Source organism: Leptonotus elevatus, chromosome 12 (genome assembly GCF_054856555.1).
Source record: "Leptonotus elevatus isolate MCC_2025b chromosome 12, RoL_Lele_1.0, whole genome shotgun sequence".
NCBI classification, from domain to species: Eukaryota; Metazoa; Chordata; class Actinopteri; order Syngnathiformes; family Syngnathidae; genus Leptonotus; species Leptonotus elevatus.
In genome coordinates this window covers 3,102,501-3,120,123 of record NC_141250.1, presented here as the reverse complement: position 1 = coordinate 3,120,123, position 17,623 = coordinate 3,102,501, and the positions used below count along the sequence as shown (strand labels likewise).

The window sequence follows — 17,623 nt, the reverse complement described above, 5'->3', positions numbered from 1 at the left end:
TCTGAGTCTTAATAGTTTGTTCAACGTGTAGTACCGTCGTCCAGCAGATGTCGCCAAAGCTTCTGCAGCGGTTCTGCTTTGCCATGCGACAGTTCCCCAAGTGCCAGCATCATCCCTTTGCCTATTGCGCATGCGCGCGACGATCCCATTCTTGTGCTGCAGGCAGCATTCCGAGTGAAGAGTGAGAAAAAGACGCGATTTTTAGGCCTTATACCGAAACAACACTTGGAGCTTATTTACCGAAACCACCAGCAGCCTCAAAACAGAATATGGTAGGTATTGGAATAGTTTCAACACACCGCGCGCTTCCTTTCTTGTCATATTTGCTTCTTTGTGCTGTGCCTGTACACTGACGTTTCATTGAAAGGGAGCGCTTCGCGAGAAGACAAGCTTAGTTTTAATTCCTCACGCACAATCTGGCGAAAATAAACTCGCCAGCGGTTTTCTCCTGGTAGCAATGTAAGAAAGGAATTGTTTCTTGAATTTTGATGCTGATAGATCCCTTATTTTGCGTCAAAAGTGTTGAGGCTTGGCAAAGTGTTTCTATTTGCTAGCAGTAATGGTCTGACTGCGAGCTAGCAACAGCTCTGCTAACTGCACAAAAGCGCACAAGCTGGGTGGCAACACATAAATGTCAGACTGTCAAAGGCAAGGGCACCTCAGGTATGAATGTCACATGATATACACGTAGTTACGTTATTGTGTAGTTTTTCGCGCTGTGTTGTGGTTGACTTTCCCCCCTGTGTAATAATTAATAGGCATTGTTATAGATTAACGCTTTGGTACAATGAGACATTTGCTTGGCTGAAAAAAAGCTTCTGACAGCTTCTAAACTCGTGGACACACTTAAACGTGCAGTTGATACGTTTCTGTTCAGCTATCGATACCTAGAAGTCAGTAAGCGTGGCGATTGTTAAATGTGGTAAGGAAGGTGTAATCACTCTTGCTGCCCAAGTAAAACAAAGTTATAAAACCCACAGCCGAAAATAACCCACAAACACTTTATTATTTGGAATATAATATTATATGTGTTGCGTGTAAAATTTAGTCCAGTCCATCATTTAAAAACAATACAAAGAAACACATCTGATATGGAACATTTCTTGTCACAAAATGTTTTTAAGAACTGGAAGGCAAAATAGTATACTGTATGTGTTGTGTGTGTGACATCACGGACATGCAGTATGAAAGTGGAGTTGATAAACACCCCTATACCAATAAACACATCAGAGAACATCTATACAAAGTTAGAAAAATTATTAGGAATATTAGTTTGAGTAGAGCATTGCTTTTTCTTCATTACAAATAAAGTGAGAAAACTACATTTAAAAATATTGCACAATATTTACCCACCAAACATATGTTTCACGTTTTATAAATATTGATGACAAATGTTCTTTTTGTAAAGTTGTAACGGTAAGTGTAACACATTTATTTTTCGATTGCCCCATTAGTGTTTTTTTTGGAAGGATATTGAAAATTATTTTATGTGTGAAGCAAAACACAAGATTATATTGGATGGTAAAAACATTATTTTTTAATCTAAGAACAACAAATTGTCAACGTTGGTTTATTTGTATGTTTATTGGGAACATTTTATATCCATAAATGTACATTTCTAAACTTGAATCCTTTATTCAAATTATTTTTGATTGGAATTGACAATTATTTTAAGTCTCTTAAATTTGTTACGAACAAGAAATGTCATTTGATAATTAATATCCATGCATATATATATATATATATATATATATATATATATATATATATATATATATATTTTTTTTTTTAAACCTCTTGAAGCTACCTGAATGTTATTTTTTTGGGTCTTTTTTGCTTTTGTTTCCCCCGTTTATTTTATGTATTTCATGTAAATTGGATTGTCTGATATTTGCATTATCTATGTTCAATAGATGTTTAAAAAAATCAGCACCACAACAATAACAAAAAGTTAAACACCCCTGTGTCATGTCCATCTGAAGTTGAGTGCCCAGCCCTCACAGCTCTCTTGTGTTTCCATGGCAGTAGTCGGTCATGCAGCAGAGCATGTGAAGCGGCTCCTTAGAAGAGAGACATGTTCAGAAGTGATATAACTCATTCTGAGCCTTTATTTTCAATTATTGCTTTCTCTCATGATCTGTTTTCTGCTTTTCCAGGGCTTTCCGGGGCAGATCCCAGGAAAAGACATGGAGATGTGATCTGGCCTCCATCCTTCTCTATTTGCTGCTTGATTGCTGCTTCTCAAAACCACCATTTCAAACACTGCGGCAGTGGTTTGACTCCAAGTAAAACCCCAAGTAAGAGGCACTTTTCCCAGCTGCTGCCCAGACACACATGGTGCATTGCTGCCATTCCCAAAGCCCGACTCCATCAGTCCCGAGGGCACAGCCACTAGCTTGCTGGTGTGCTTACAGTTGCCACATAAAGGAGGACGCTCCTTTAGGAGAATTGTTTTCTCTGTCACCAAACTACATCCAAATAGTAGCGCTTACTGGTGATTCCTGAGGCTTTGAGCTCTCAGGCTCTCTTGCAATCATCCATCTTTTAGCTTTGAAGACTGACAAAGGCAGAGAAGGTGATTCTTTAAGGCCAGCCTGATGGAGTCCAACATGGAGAGCTGCCTAGCCCAGGTCCTGCAGAAGGATGTGGGCCGTCGTCTTCAGGTGGGACAAGAGATCATCGACTACATCTTGGATAAAGAAAAGTCTCATGACCTTGAACAGGATCAGACTGCTCTTGATAAGATGGTTGATGGCATTGCCAGCTCCTGGGTCAATTCCAGCAACTTCAAGGTAAACTCCATTGATTGGGCTGGGAACTCCACTAATGTGGGGTGAATAACAATGAAACTTAGCTATATTCTAATGCTAATTGCTGCAAAACGCAAACAGAAATATAGGTTTTTTTTCCTGATGAAAGAAGAGACTCTAATCTTTCTTTTGGCAGGTTCCATGTTTTTATTGCAATAGAACACAATATTCTGTGGGCCTTGCAAAATCAGTCCAAAATTCAGTAAAGCAGCCAGGAGCGAAAGGGGTTGCTTCAGTGAAAATGGCTGTGAGAGAATGAGTTAAGACTGTATGTCACAAATGACTGTTGTCAGTTTTTTGTCTCTCACATGGCATAATTCAGATATTCGTCATGGCAGCATAAAGAGGAAAAAAATGCATGGAATCGGATGTCCTATCAGATTAGAATCAGGCCTCTTGCAAATGTGGATAAAACACGATATGTATCCGAATGCAAGTGCAGCGTAAACAGATAACTCCAATATGTTCTATCAGTGCAAGTTTTACACACCTTCGTCTGCTCAAACAACACCTGCTAAATAATACAACGGAAGCGTAGATCCCAGGACAGACATGGTGCCCGTGGGCACCAGGTGGCCCCCATAGACCTCATGAGTAGCCCGCAGGCTGGTTCTAACAATAGCTCACCAGTGCCTTGCTTACACAATTTGCTAATTAAAAAAATATATATTATGGAGTAGGGACATTAACCAGTGAGCTGCAAACGTAGAATGCACACTTTGACCCCACTAGCTTAGCATAACTGTAGGTATGCAGCTCAAAGTGGCGCGTCCATATTTATGGTGTCCGCACAACTTGGAGAATTCATGTCTTGTCATTGGGTAATTTCCCTCAGTATTGCGGTAGTATTTGGAATGGACCAGTTGTAAATTAAAGAAGCACACCTCTTCTCTCGCTTCCACTCTAATCCTTGGTACATTATTGCATAGTACACAGAGGAATCTGGTGCAAAATCAAAATTTGCAGTATTCATTGCTGTATGAGGGAATATCAACCTGCATTTGTGCTACATGGATGGTTGCAAGAGTTTTATAAGATCTGACTGTCTATGAGACATTGAAGGCGTCTGTGATTTCTGATTGGATGAGTAAATCTGGGGTGAGGGCAGTGAAAGGAGGAAAAAGATTGGTAGCGTTTTTCTGCTGTCGGTCTTTAACTCATTTGCTCTCAAAAACGTATACAAATGTTCTATTTTAAATATCACCATGGTCCCAAAAATGTATTTACATGTTTTTTTTGTTTTTTTAATGCTAGAGCATATAGAAGGCTTTGTTGCAGCCTTTGAACTGAAGAGAACACTTAAAGCAATGGTAGTTATTACAAAAACGGCCAACAGGTGGCAGCAAATTATAAGAGATCAACCTGATATACCATGTAGCAAAAAGCTCTTTTCCCCACAGTTCTAGACATATTTGTGAATAATGATAAAACTTAGCTATATTCTAATGCTAATTGCTGCAAAATGAAAACAGATATAAATGTTTTTTCCTGATGAAAGAAGAGACTCTAATCTTTCTTTTGATAGTTTCCATGATTTAATAGCAATAGAACACAATATTCTGTGGGCCTTGCAAAATCAGTCAAAATCTAGTTAAACAGTGAAGGGGGTTGTTTCAGTGCAAATGTTAACTCTTTGACTGCCATAAACGTTATAAAACGTTTAGCATAAACCTAGGGAAGGGCGCCGAGGACGTTAAAAGACGTCCCCTATGTTTTTTTTTTTTTTTTTCAAAAACGGGTGCAGGAAAGCCTTGGGCAGCTGTGCTGAAAGTATCAGGCAGATCTGATTAGTCAAAGACTCGTTTTGGCCCCTAGAGGGCAGCGATGACTCTCTTTGCACAAGGTTGGATGGGCCGCCCACCGTGGGCGTCAGTAGAAGACGTGAGGCGGAGCTAGAGTGTTGAGGAGACAATGGCTGATCCAAGCCACAATGGCTTGACCAAGCAACCGGTTACAAGCAGCTCAGCTTGAGCATTTTTTTCAAAGACGGAAAGCATCAATCAATACTAAAAAGCGCATTGATGTCAACGATGATGATGACAACGAGCTCTACGCCAAAGTTGGAAGCTTTGGCGTGACTGTTATGAACACGTAGTAAGCCTCACGGCTAAGCGCGGCTAGCGCGGCTAGCGCTGCTAAGGCCGGAAAACGCGCACAATAGCCGGCCGGGTACTTCTACACAATCGGACATTCGATCGGGCGATGGAGAGTTGGCATCGACCAATGCAGATTGATGATGATGATGAAGATGACTCCGAGCTCTACGCCAACGTGACTGTTATGAACACGTAGTAAGCCTCACCGGCAAAGCGCGGCTAGCGCGGCTAGCGCTGCTAAGGCCGGAAAACGCGGAGCTGCACAAGCGGACATTCGATCGGACAATGAAGAGTACCCCGAGTCCAATGCATATTCATCGGAGGAGCGGGTACAGTCTGATCACGGAGAAGACACTGTTTCTGGACTACGATGCCACCATGAATGGAGTGGATAAAATGGATCAGAACATCTCCTACCACCCGGTATAGCAACTGAAGGACACGGGGAAGCGAGACGTAACACCACCGTAACGTAACCGTAGCATGATCCTGATATTAGACTTGATGACACACTGCAGTATATACTTGCTATTCCCCGGAAAAAAACGGCCGGCAAGAAAGTGGCGCACGCGAAGAGGCAATCTGTTGTGCAAATGCTGTTGCGTCTCTTTGCACGCAGGAGAGTGTTACAAAAAGAAAAACTGTCGTTGAAACATCCACATATTTGTAAATAGCACCACAGTTGCACACATTTGTAAATAGTTTGCCAAATTGTTGTCAAATTGTTACACTGTTGAATGTAAATAAACGTATTTTGCTATCAAAAAACACTTTTTCATTCTTGGTGGTAGTGTTTTATAGAAGTAAAGCACTATTTAGGTGTTTGTGGCATCATTCATGGACAAAAAGAAGTGTCAAATTCACTAGAATGCATGAAATAATATCGTTTCACTAAAAGCTTGATTTCTCCGTATTTTGGTCCAACACAGGCGAAATTGGGTCAAACTAACCATTTTCTATTGTTGATTACTAAAGAACGGAATAAGGTAGAAACAAACTCTTTTTTTCTGATGAAAGATGAAAGTCCAATCTTTCATTTGGTAGTACGTGTGTTTCCATAGTCCAAACAGAACATTTTCTGTGGACCTTGAAAATCAGTCAAAATGCTTAAATCGGCTGGCACTGGCGGCATCCCTTTTCTGAAAACGTCTGGCAGTCAAAGAGTTAAGTAGGTAAAACTGAAAAAACTAACAAAAAACAAAACATTGGCAACATTAACGTTTTTAAAATTATTGTTTATTTTATTTTATTTTTTACAGTAAAGACATTATTGTCCTAGATGTCTGTATGTTACACACAACCTAAAGTCACTGTTTAAAAAATATATATAAAGTAAAAACGTACTGAAACATAAATAAAACATAAATGTGTTTATTATTTTCATTAATTCCAACATCAAGTAAATAAATAGCTGTTCCAAGCTTTGAAGAAAAAAACGTAGAAGCAAAAGTAGAAAAATGTGGTTAATTGTGATTAATTTCGGATAATTGAAAAAAAATCCATATTGGTCTGGCCCTAGTTTTGATTTTATTTAGCGAAGTTAAAAATATATGACTTTAACATTCCAAGCTTGTATCAAAGCTGTGTTTTGCAGATTAACTTGACACGTGTTTTTGTGAATTAAAGGGCTTTTTGAATTTAGACACGGTTTGGAGCAATATATGCGCAGATTGATGAAAATTTTTTGGGCCAAAAAAAAATGGACGACAATTATTTTCGCTTATATGGTCTCTATTGGCTGTAAAAAGAAGTTAAGTCATATCTACAACATAATCTACAAACAAATTCCACCTGATAACAAAGACGCAGCTGCTGAAAATATTGTCAAGCATGTGGTGGTTGTGAGGTTACTAGTACAATAATATCTAAATGCTTTCAAAGTTATTTAGCCAGACTTTAAACAGAAATTTGAATGTTTGTGTGTGAATTGTTGGAACTTTGTGGAATTCCCCCGTATAGTATGAATGCAGCCTGGTGATCATTTCAGTTAATACACAATTATGTTGTTTAGTTTAGATGCTGGGCTTACATTTAACAGGTTGTCGTATGTCTCCCCAAAAAAATATCTCACAAACATTAGTACACCTCTCACATTTTTGTTAATATATTCTTATATCTTTTCATGGGACACCAGTGAAGAAATAGTGTTTTGCTACTATGTAAATAATTCAGTGTAAAGCTTGTATAACTGTGTAAATTAAAATCTCAAAATAACTCAACCCATAGTAGCCAATAAAATCAAAACCACTGGCAACAATCACAAGTAGACGAAGTGAGAATACCCAAATTATAATGTTCATTGGAACATTGGTACTTATGTAATAATAGGCACATATGTAATAGGTCTGTATGTAAAAATGGTCAGCACCAAAATGCTCCCCCCCCCCCCAAGTAGTAATTTAATGTGATTTTTATCAGTACTACATTCAGCACATCTTAATGATGCCCAATTGCCCATTATTTGTGTGCAGAGACTGCCCCCCCCCCCCCACACACATACACACACATCAGCTTGACTCATCATTAATGAGGCAAGCATTGTCACATTGTTTCCTGGTTTGGTTTGTCACGTTTTGTCGTCACCTTGTCAGAAAACTGTGAGCAATCATCACCATAATTCATATGCACAGCTCTACTCATGTTCACTTTAACCTGTAAAAATATAAAAGTGATAAGCATACTATTTTAGATTTTATTGCCGTTTAATTTGAGCTCCTATGAGGAAAAGCCATTTGATATTTGTATTTGTGGGACTGGGTGGCCAGTCTAGTACTCACACTCTTTAACCACGTAGCCACAGTGTTGTAACACGTGCAGAATGTGGTTTTGCGTGTTTTTGCTGAAATAAGCAGGTCCCAGAAAAAGATGTTGCTTGAATGGCAGCATATGTTGCTCCAAAATCTGTATGTACCTTCCAGCGTTAATGGTGTCTTCACAGAGGTGCAAATTAATTACCCATACTATACTATGGACCCTAACACATCTCCATACCAACATAGATGCTGGCTTTTGAACTTTGTGTTAATAACAATGTATTGATAACACTCCACAGGTCTGCATGGTCCTTTCCCTCTTTGGCCTGGTGGACAAACACCAATGATTCCCCAAAACAATTAGAAATTTGGACTCTTCAGACCACAGCACAAGCACATTTTTCCTCTTTGCGTCAGTCCACTCAAATGAGGTTGGTCCCAGAGAATCTGGTGGCGTTTCTGTAAGTTTTTAATTATACATTATAGCTTTTGCATTACATGGTGCAGTGTTCGTGACCTCGTGACCTCACGTGGCAATATCCTTTACACAATGATGCCCATTTTTAGTGCAGTTCTCCCTGAGGACAACAATTCTACATATTCTCACAACATTCACCAAACTTGAGGATCAAACCCAAGCCTCCTGGGAGCGCAGGGCACTGACCGATGAGCTAAAAGTATTAGCCGCCACCCCGGCTCAAAATATCCTATTAGAAGCTACGAGAAGCTGACAGAATTTTTGACATGTCAGGTACATGTCGAAGTGTTCCGTCACATGTCGAAGTGTTCCGTCACATGTCGATTCTCGTCATTAGTCAGGTTTCCATCCAATTGTTTCAAAATTTTAAAGCAAATTCACTGAAAATGCGCAAAACGAGAGGGTGGGTGGGTTTGGTGTTGTGCCCGCCCCGCTCCGGTGGACCTCCTGGCACCTCGGGCGGGCCCCAGTATCCGGGGGGCGAGCCCTATTGCCCCGCCGGGCTGGTCCCATATGCCCGCCGGGGTCCCGGTGGGGTGGGTGGGGGTTTGGTGGGCGGGTGCGCCTCCTGCCCCCGCCCGGTTGGGGGGGGGGGGGGGCGCTGGTCGTTCCTCTTAACTCACTGCACTAGTTTTGCACAATACACTTTTATAGACATATAGGGCACATAACACACTTTGGGGGGGGGGGGGGGTAGGGTGGAAACACCGTCTTCGCCCTACAACTCCCCTCCAATTTTAATGCACCACACAACTAAAATTGCATGAATATTCGCTTCTTTAATTAATTCCAAAAAGATTCCTGTTTTGTCACCCCCCCAAACATACCTTACATTACCGTCCGACGTTGCTTTGTGACTACAAACGTATGTGTGACGTAATATCCAGTCAAAACGTGCGACGGTCTTGTCGATAGTCTCTTTACAATTAAAACGATTTAGTTGTTGAGATATTTTAACTAGATTTATTTAATTTTAATGAGTGTTATTATTACTTTTTTAATTTATTTTAATATACCTCAATATGGGCACCATTATTTGCGCGGTACTCAATTTCATGCCAGGATAGCCTCGACATCAGTTTTCCCATCCATCAATAGTATTTGAAACACATGTGAATAAAAACTTTAATAAACACTGGTTAAAATAAAACAAATCTGGATAAACTATCTCATCAAATGCCTTTGTAATATTTTTAAAAATTGTAAAGAACACCCTGTACTACTGTCTCTAGCTTAGTCATAAGCATTAACAGTTGTATTATTCAAAATATTTTTCTCCCTGCTAAGTGGTAATATTGGGGCCAAACTGCAGTTTTACAGTCAATATTTTTTTTGTATTTGACATAAAATATACCATAGGTCTTGCAGTCCTATCACACTGTAGGGTGGGTGATATATCCACAAATTATAATGACACATGAATGTGATTGCCACGCAATATTTCCTGTGTTTGACTGACGACCAGTCCAGGGTGATATCTACCTTTTGCCCACAGTCAGATGGGCTAGCCTGAAGCGCCACCTAACTGAACTAGATAAGCAGTATAGAAAATGTATGGGTGAATAGATATTTGATTTTAGTCTTGACAGTCAACAGTCCTACGAATCGTGTGGGGGGTCCGCTGTTGCAGTGGCTGTGAAGGATACATCTTCGCTCTACCAGCAGTTTGTTTGTCCAACAATTCTAGAACCGGCTTGGCAACAGGGCCACACCATGATGGGAAAGAAACTACCGTACATGAATATGTAAAGCAGCCGAAGGAGTGAAGGCTGTGACAGTGTAGCTCTGACCTGCTTGGGTTTAGTCGTCAGAGAATCTGCTTAAGTTTGGAAAGCTCGTTAAAAAGGCACCCAGTTCCCAGAATGAAGCCAAGATTGTTTGTCCGCTTTTCTATCTCACTTTTCATCTGTTTTTATACCAGATGATACCAGAGGTGGGAATAACTCACATACTGTATGTGCAAGTCGCAAGTAAGTCTGTCAAGTAAGTAAGTACTGTAAGTCAAAACCTTCAAAGTTCAAGCAAGTCTCAAGTTACTGTGGGGAAAATCAAGCAAGTTGAGTCGCCACCAAGTTTCAAGCAAGTTGAGTCGCCACCAAGTTTCAAGCAAGTTGAGTCAAGTGATTATTTGGTCCAAGCAAGTCATAAGTCAAGTCAGAAAATATTGCTGTCACAACATATATTTGAGTAATAATAAGTCTTTCGCTGATCTTAAAGGTATAGTGCACAATGTTTTTTGGCTGCATTTTTCCAGGTGGATCATCTTAACTGTTGGTCCTCCATTCTGTCAATCAATCTGGAGAAATGTTTACGTAACGGCGTTGTGCGTGCACGTTCCTACACTTTGAGTGTTTGTAGCATGTAGCCATTCATTGTAGCTCCACCGATCTTACTGCATACTTTGAAAATGGCTGAGAGTCGCAAGAGGACACCCGTCCGTCTATGAAGCGAGGATGGCTGCAGAGACTGTAAACAGAACCGTGCATGCTCAGGGAAGATGAGCTCGCTCGCTCCCAACATTTGTTAGGCATTTCCTCCAGGCAAACAGTAGAACAGGTAGGATGGTCTTGCACATTTTTTAAGTGACGAATGACATTTGGCTTCTACTTTTCAAGAAAATTGTCCACTATACCTTTAACCCAAAAATTGACATTATCTAAAAAAATAAAATAAAAAATCAATCGGTAATGCTAATTGCTATCTTGGGTGACTGTTTAGTGCTAAACAAGCAATGCACTCACCATTATCCAAGCTTTTTTGCTCTGTCCTGAAAACTATTGGAAGCTGGATGTGCCGTTTACCTTGCACCAGTCACGTATTGCATTGGAAATGTATCGCTAGAAAACTTTTGGGAGCGAGTTACAGTACGCATCTACTGAGCCATAATAAACCCACCACACATTTCCGACCCTTCTAAACATTTTACAACTTCCATCTATCCATTTTCCAAACTGCTAATTTCTCATAAGGGTCGCGGGGGTGCTGGAGCCATCCCAGCTGACTTCGGGCATCTGATTAATCGGTCGGGCCCTACAAACTACGGATGATATGGATTATACATGGTTGCTGATAAACTGTGTTAGCATTTCAGAGAGTTAGTGATACCGTTTTAGCGTCTCAGAGTATGAGGTTGTTGTTGTTTTTTGGGTGGAGTGTTTCTCCAGGCCACTTTACACATGACTCCAGCATTTGTCATGATACGGTCAAGTTCTTTAACATCTAAGTTCTTGTTCCTATTTGATGCCACTTGTTACTTCGCAATGAAGACACTTATACATGTTTTCTTGTGAGCTGTTCATGACACGGTAATTTACATGCTGATAGTATCTTTAAATAGCTTCGTATTAATTTGTCTTCTAAATAATTTTTTTATGTTACATGCACAAAATTTGTCTACAACCCATCTCCATTTTTTTGTAATATAATTGATTGCCTTATTGTACTGCAGATGATGTCTGATTGTAGTGCAGTGTCCTATCTGAGTATAATGCAATGCAAGTATGATTTATGCATACTTAAGTGGGTGTTGTGAGTGCTAGTGGAAGGTTGGTTGGGTAGGTGTGGGTGTTCCCCCAATAAAAGCTGTTACTGTAGTTGGCCAATGTTATTTCTGATACCCATGCTGTTTATAGCCCTTGCCTGTGGCACACAGGACTTATCACCAACGTCACAGACCATCCCGTGGTTTCCGTCTGATAGGCCACATCGCTGCCTTTAGGACACAGGGCTGTTGTTGGCTGAACCGAACCCGTTTTAGAACAAATATATCCTTAAAAGAGGCTCAGGGCAAAGCCTTTTTCTGCTAGCACAAACTAGTCTGGTTCGTTAATAAAGAGGTGATACAACTGCATGCAGCAGCTACACTAAGCTGATTATTTCAGTGCAGTTTTATGACAAATTTTCACTGCCGATCCAAGTGGACTCATACTGGGAGATCATTAGTGTTATTATATAAGTGTCAGTGTTTCCCAGATTTGAAATCTACTTGGTTGGGTGGACTCGTGGTGTTCTCAGTCCTGTTACTTGCGTGTCCTCTAACCTCATGATCCACAAGTGAGTGATAGCGAACTAATGTTACATGCGGTATATTTGGTCGCGACACATTTTGTTTTGTTTTTTATATATTTTTATTACATTTTCTTGAAAACTTCTTGGGTAGTGGCTAGTTTACTTGAGTGGCCCGTCCAAGTATTAACATGGTGTGGGAAACACTCGGTATACCATATAATGAATTATGTGATGGAATGTGAAAATTGGTAGTACAGTGTGATTCTGGGATGTTAGCTGCAGGCTCCTTTCTGTTTCTGTTTATTTTATGTATGCACTTTGGAATGTTTAGGTAAATTATATTGATCATGTTGATTCTGATTTTTTTTTTTTAAAGATTTATGTTTTATTTGTAGTTTCTATGAGGAACCCCAGGAAGAATAGTTTTCACCGAGGTGAAAACTAATGAGGATTCCATTTTAAACAACAAACAATAAACCCTTTACCTCTGTTACCATATTTTTTAATCACACAATTACGTATTAAGGTCAAGTAACAGTTTGTTCAACTTCAACATAGTGTTAGCTCTTATCCCCAGTGTTTATTATATATAGCATATTCTAATGCTAATTGCTGCAAAACGGAAACAGATACAAATGTACTTTTTTTTCCTGATGAAAAAAGATACTCTAATCTTTCTTTTTATGGTTCCATAAACACAATATTCTGTGGGCCTGGCAAAATCTGGCAAAATCCAGTAAAACAGCCGAAAGCGAAGGGGGTTGCTTCAGTGAAAATGGCTGGGAGTGAATAATTTAAACAACTATATCGCATATTGCATGTTTTTCCCAATAGCCTGGGTTCTCCACTACTGCATATGGCCGCATATGTGTTCAAATGTCTATGCGAGTAACTTCGGTAATATATTTTGACGTGTCAGCTTTCAAATCTAGACGCTTCTTAAAAAGTTAAACAGTGGGGATAAGTTGTTGGACCTTTATGCATCAATATGTAGGAATGAATGAATGTTAGACGCAATTCCATGGACATACCCACATAACTCTCGTGTTGAACAACACTGGCACACTGGTAATCTTCCGATCCACCACTCACACGCCAACACTGTTGTACTCTCACACAGATTTCAATTTCCCACAATGAAGCTGGTGGGTCTTCAATTTCCTGTCTGTCACCTGAAGTCGCAATGACGCCATTTCTATATTTTGTGTTTTTAGTTTACTGCCGGTTGGCAAACTGATTTAGGCGCATTCCCTCCATCTGGTTTGGAGTGCAGATAAATACTGCAATGAACTCATGTATTCGTCATGACTGTATGCCGTGACGTCCGAACCGAGACGATTTGGGACCAATACATAAGCTGTTACACTCATAGTGGCCACCCCTCTTCATACATTTCTGCTCATCAATTATTGTGAAGGCATCTGCTCTTTTCTCCTGGGAGTGCTACAAAACATACGTCCTGTGCTGAAGTTCTGTAAAACCACTGACATAATGACCTTTAATAACTTTTTTTTTCAGTCAGATTGTTTTGGGAATGAGTATATTCTACTGTTACAGGATAAGACAGGCACAGGTACAGTAATTGCAGTGTTAAATGTTTGATTAAGTTGCACATTTTGAGCTGTTGGTCATGTGTACGTAAATCCTGTCATTTTAGCTTGTTGCCTTTTCAGTTAATGTTGCTACTAACACACATATAGCCTTCCTTTCCTCTCATCCACTTTTTTGTCTAAACACTCATCTCTTGAAAGAAGCCTATTTCTGCTGCCTTGTTTTAATTCCTTTTCACAACTTCAGCTCCCTTCTCTGTTCCTCTTGTTTTCTCTCTCTGTGTTGTCTCCTAAGAAACAGCTGTTTACAATGTTGTACGCATTTACGTACTGTTTTCAGATGGCTAATGATAGCCCTGAGGTTGGATGAGTTCTTATTGTCAAACCATTATGCTGTCTGTGAAACATTCCCCTCCAGTGTGTTATGTTTGTCATCAGGATGGGTCAGTTGGGTCTAAATACCTCTAATTCAAATAACCTATTTCAACATTCTGAAACATCGAATGCCACATTTGTATCAGAACCGTTTATAAAGGCTGTCAGCCTTCTTTCAGTCTAAAATGCATCAACATGTTGGGAGGGGGGGGGGGTTGTTTCTATATGTTTTAATTGTTCAACACCTTGAGTTGCATTTTAATGTATAAAAGGTGCTATATAAATAAAGTTTGATTTGATTTGATAACAGTATTTGACTTGATCAATAGTGAAATGCCACATTTTACCTGCTGCCATTAAATTGTAAAATATATCTCACATGCTCAGCATTCTGTGGCAGCAGCTCTGATTATGAATTTATTTTGCTACGTGACTCAATTTGGGAGCTGAAACGTTTATTATTATATATTATATATTTATTATTATTATTATTATTGTGTAACCAAAGATACATCTGTGGACACTGCAGTTTACTGCTAGGACGTTAAGAATAATGTCCACTCTTCCTGATGACTAGTGGTTTTGAAACTGTTGTGTACAGTAGAAGATGCATAGATGCATAAGAAGCATAATGTAATGAGACCTCTGTTCAGTCCATGGCCTTGGAGCCCACAGTCAACACCAAGATAATGGGACAAGATGATGGGACATGAGGGAGGTTTTAGTCAACACAACCTCCTTTGGAAATTCTGACAGGGAACACCACTCCACTGAAATGCTTAATGTGAATTTGAATAAAGCTCGTGTATGCCATGTCAACAGGCATTGTAAATCTGGAATTGAAAGAGAGAGTGACGTGCATTAGTAGTATCAGTGGATGAAATGTTTTGAGGAGTATGCTCTTATTTCAGTGTTTCTGCAGCAAGTTGAGCATGGTGCTTAGTTGTTGGATGAAGTGAGCTGGAAAAAGTGGTGTTTTTTGTGTATCTGTGGCTATGTTAACACTGCATGTCAATTCAAAAATTTTGCCCATACATTATAAGATAAGATAAGATACACCTTTATTTATCCCACAGTGGAGAAATTCACAGCGTTACCAGCAGCAATACACATCACACATCATATATAAATAATATGTATCACAAAAAATACTTATGTAGCCTATAGTTAAATATAAACAGAGAACAAAGTAGTGCAAATAGATGGCATCATCATTACATTTGTTAAATTTGAAATTAAAACCTTACATCACCCGGGGGTTACATGCGGTATATTTTTGTTTTGTTTTGTTTTTAAATATATTTTTATAACATTTTCTTGAAATCTACTTGGGTGGTGGCCAGTTTACTTGGGTGGCCCGCCCAAGTATTAACATGGTGTGAGAAACACTGCATTTAATGCATAGTCTGTCTTTCAACATCAGAGAACTTAGCCTGCAGTACTGTACTCCAAATTGATGTAAGGCCAAAGGTACTGCATGCCAAACCCAACCGTTGTGGCAAACAACGGTTGGGTTTACCCCTTCAATATGGTGGAGAAGGGGATTTTTATACTGTAATTCTCCGTAGTCACAGAACAAAGAGACGAACACAAACACGATGGGAAGCATGCTACTTGTCCATCCGATGAGAGAAAGAATTTCAGAAAATGCATGAAGTAAATATCTTCTTGTTTGGCCTGGTGGACGAGGTGAAATCGCTCAAGACGTAACATGCAGAGAAGGAAAAATAGATAGTTGCTGGAAAGCTTTGAGACCGTCCGAGAGAAATACTTCCAAATAAATGATGTTTTAATCTCAGGTCTGGACATTAAACCCAAATCTTACCCACACGCAGGTAAAAAGCAACAAACCTGCAGTTATTCTATGTTTTACAAATGTCGTAGAATGTCCAAATTGGCCCTATTAAAGCTTAACTCAACACTTATTCAACTTTTTCTTGCTTATAAACTGGCGTCTACAAATGCTGTCTACATGTCCTGGTCATTATTTTTACATTTTAGTACGTTTGTTTAAAGCTTGAATTTGGGGCAAAAAACGTGTGTTTGGTGCCATCTTAGGGTTTAACACAGAGATAAACACAATTTGACTGTTTGTCCTCTCATTGTACGAGACAATACGTACTATGTCACTTGTTCCGCATGACGTAGTCACCCCCGCCACCCACCGGCTCATTCTCGTACACGCCTCCTTAAATGGCTTTTTTGTGAGTTGCTGCCGTCAATCACAGCCAGACCACGCTCAACCCTCTCCCCATTCGCAACCCGACGGTCCTCCAGGCAACACCCCCTTTGAGCGCCGATTTCAAATCTTAGTGAGGGGTGGAGCAAGATTCTGACTTCCTGTTGAGTAATCCTTTTGGGGGGGGGGAGAAAGCTCAGTATTGTTCATTCAGTAATCTTACCGATTCGACATAATAATCATAGCTCCGCCCCCCCCCCTTTCTTTTTTTTTTTGTATGTGCGTGAGTATGTGCATGTGCGGTTGTGTGTGTTCATGTGTGCGTGCGTGTGTGAGGGTACCCATTAATTCACCTAAAACCTATTAAAAATCCCACGCGCGCCCACCCCACCTCCAGCCGCGTGGTGGGGCGGAACACTGGGGGCGGAAGGGGAGATGGGAGCACTGGGATACGGACGGCACCCCCAAACCCTAGGCCCAGCGGGGAAAGGCCCCGGTCGTCACGCCAGCGCACCCAATGAAAGCTAACCCTGTTACTGAGTTCGCCAGTCGGCGAGCCGGCGAACTCTACCCCTACACCGTGGATGTGACCCCGCCCAGTGTATATACAAGTGTGTGTGTGTGGTGCATTAAAATTGGGAGCAGGTGAGATGGAGCAGAGGGAAATGATATCCCCCTGTGGAGTAATCCTTTAAACAATGTCAATAATTGAAGGGGACATGTGTGTACCTGAATGAGCGAATTGACGACAAAGAATGTCGACATCACCAGGAAAGGCCTCCTACCCCGTTACCACGAGAAAATCTAGTCCACTTGGACCTCAAACTGTTTAAGAGCTACATCAAACTAAATGGCAATTATTAGACCTATGGAAGGGTTGGACAAGTCTCAATGAGAGCTCATTATCCAACAAGACTTATTTTTGGAAACGACAAAAATGCTTTTTTGCATTGGATTTTGCTTTCTCCTGTTGTGCAGAGATGTTTACTGTACTTTTGCTTTCAATACCTGCAATAATATATATATATATGAAACTAAGGAAAATGCAAGTGGATGGGACATGCAAACATGTACAACTTGGTTGATTGGTTTGGGGTCCCTCGCCATTGTATTCAATTATGTCGAGATTGGAGGGGCTGCCTCCAGAAAAAGATTTTTTGTTGTTGTATTTTTTTCTCCCTCTACTTTCTGGATGGAGAGGGACTGGCAGCATGTGAGAAAAGTTAATACTAATTAATGCTGTCAAAGTTAAAGCATTAACTGATTAATCAATTACAAAAAAATATTGCATTAATCATGAATTAACACAGATTAATCGCACTATTAATTTTGACCATATATTATCCTTTAGCGTGACAGCGGATGGCTACGTTT

General features: G+C 40.1%; 1 protein-coding gene across 19 annotated transcripts in view; it reads left to right on the top strand.

Annotated features, from left to right (window-relative positions):
- The first annotated feature begins 134 nt into the window (after positions 1–134).
- Positions 135–17,623, top strand: part of clasp1a (cytoplasmic linker associated protein 1a) — an 85,289-nt gene continuing 67,800 nt past the window's right edge. For all 19 annotated transcript variants that reach the window (XM_086090531.1, XM_086090520.1, XM_086090530.1 and 16 more), the window contains exons 1-2: positions 135–272; positions 2,157–2,792. In XM_086090531.1, coding sequence (XP_085946657.1) covers positions 2,598–2,792 — 195 coding nt within the window. In that variant the 5' untranslated portion in view covers positions 135–272; positions 2,157–2,597. The remainder of the gene's footprint in view (positions 273–2,156; positions 2,793–17,623) is intronic.